This window comes from Grammomys surdaster, unplaced genomic scaffold, assembly GCF_004785775.1.
Source record: "Grammomys surdaster isolate TR1022 unplaced genomic scaffold, NIH_TR_1.0 130, whole genome shotgun sequence".
Taxonomy (NCBI): domain Eukaryota; kingdom Metazoa; phylum Chordata; class Mammalia; order Rodentia; family Muridae; genus Grammomys; species Grammomys surdaster.
The window spans coordinates 9,042,744-9,043,637 of NW_021604588.1; the positions used below are offsets into that span (position 1 = coordinate 9,042,744).

General features: G+C 43.4%; 1 protein-coding gene across 1 annotated transcript in view; it reads right to left on the bottom strand.

The window, feature by feature from the left end:
* Window positions 1-222: 222 nt before the first annotated feature.
* Window positions 223-894, bottom strand: part of Mettl11b (methyltransferase like 11B) — a 16,951-nt gene continuing 16,279 nt past the window's right edge. The window contains exon 4 of the mRNA XM_028757508.1: window positions 223-523. Within this exon, the coding sequence (XP_028613341.1) occupies window positions 252-523 (272 nt within the window). The 3' untranslated portion in view covers window positions 223-251. The remainder of the gene's footprint in view (window positions 524-894) is intronic.

Consider the following 894-nt stretch of genomic DNA (forward strand, 5'->3'; position numbering starts at 1 on the left):
TCTTACTCCATCTCTCAGAAAATCCACAGCATCTGTGAATATCTCGTTACAGGAAGCATACATCTAAATGTGCACACATCACAGTGTGTGCATTATGGTAGCAACAGCTTGTACATACTACATCATCAATCATACTAGACATGCATTGTATCCCTTCTTTCCATATCTGTCTGTATCACACAGGGCACCTGGGCGATACACCCAGTTCTGAAGCACCATCATCCAGTCTGGTGGTTCATTTCCAGTGCCGATCAAGAGTGTCTGTCACTGTGCAGTGCAAACATCCACACTGGAACACACTGCTCTGGGAAGCCTTCTTGCTTCTCCTGGCCTAGAACCACCAGTCCACTCTTCCTAAAAAGGCTTCGAAGGATATCCATGTCCCGGGTCACACTGCTGTCAGACAGGTCGAAGATACAGCCCTCCCGTGCTACATTGTCCTTCAGTATGATAATACCATTTTCTTTCAGGCCATCTCGACACCGGGAAAGAAATGCAAGAAGGTCCTTATCAGTCAGGTACCCTGCAAGTGGAGTCAGATTGGTAGAGAAACAGGGAACAAGGAGAGGCAAGTTGGAAAGAAAACAAGGCTAAGAATCAAAATATTGTGTTCTGTATATTCACACAAATTGCTCAATAGCTTAAATTGTTTTAGTTGCAAGAGCCTTTGAAAACTTAGATAAAGATAAAAACACACAATTTCTCTTTTAGGGGTTTTAATTCCTTATATTTATATCATAACACCTGGACTGTATACCTAATAGGCACGAGACACTACTGCCCTGCCCAAGAGCCATTTCATGTCCTTGAACAACATAATCGAGTTTGTGGTGTGTGTGTGTGTCTAAGAGAGAGAGAGAGAGAGAGAGAGAGAGAGAGAGAGAGAGAGAGAGA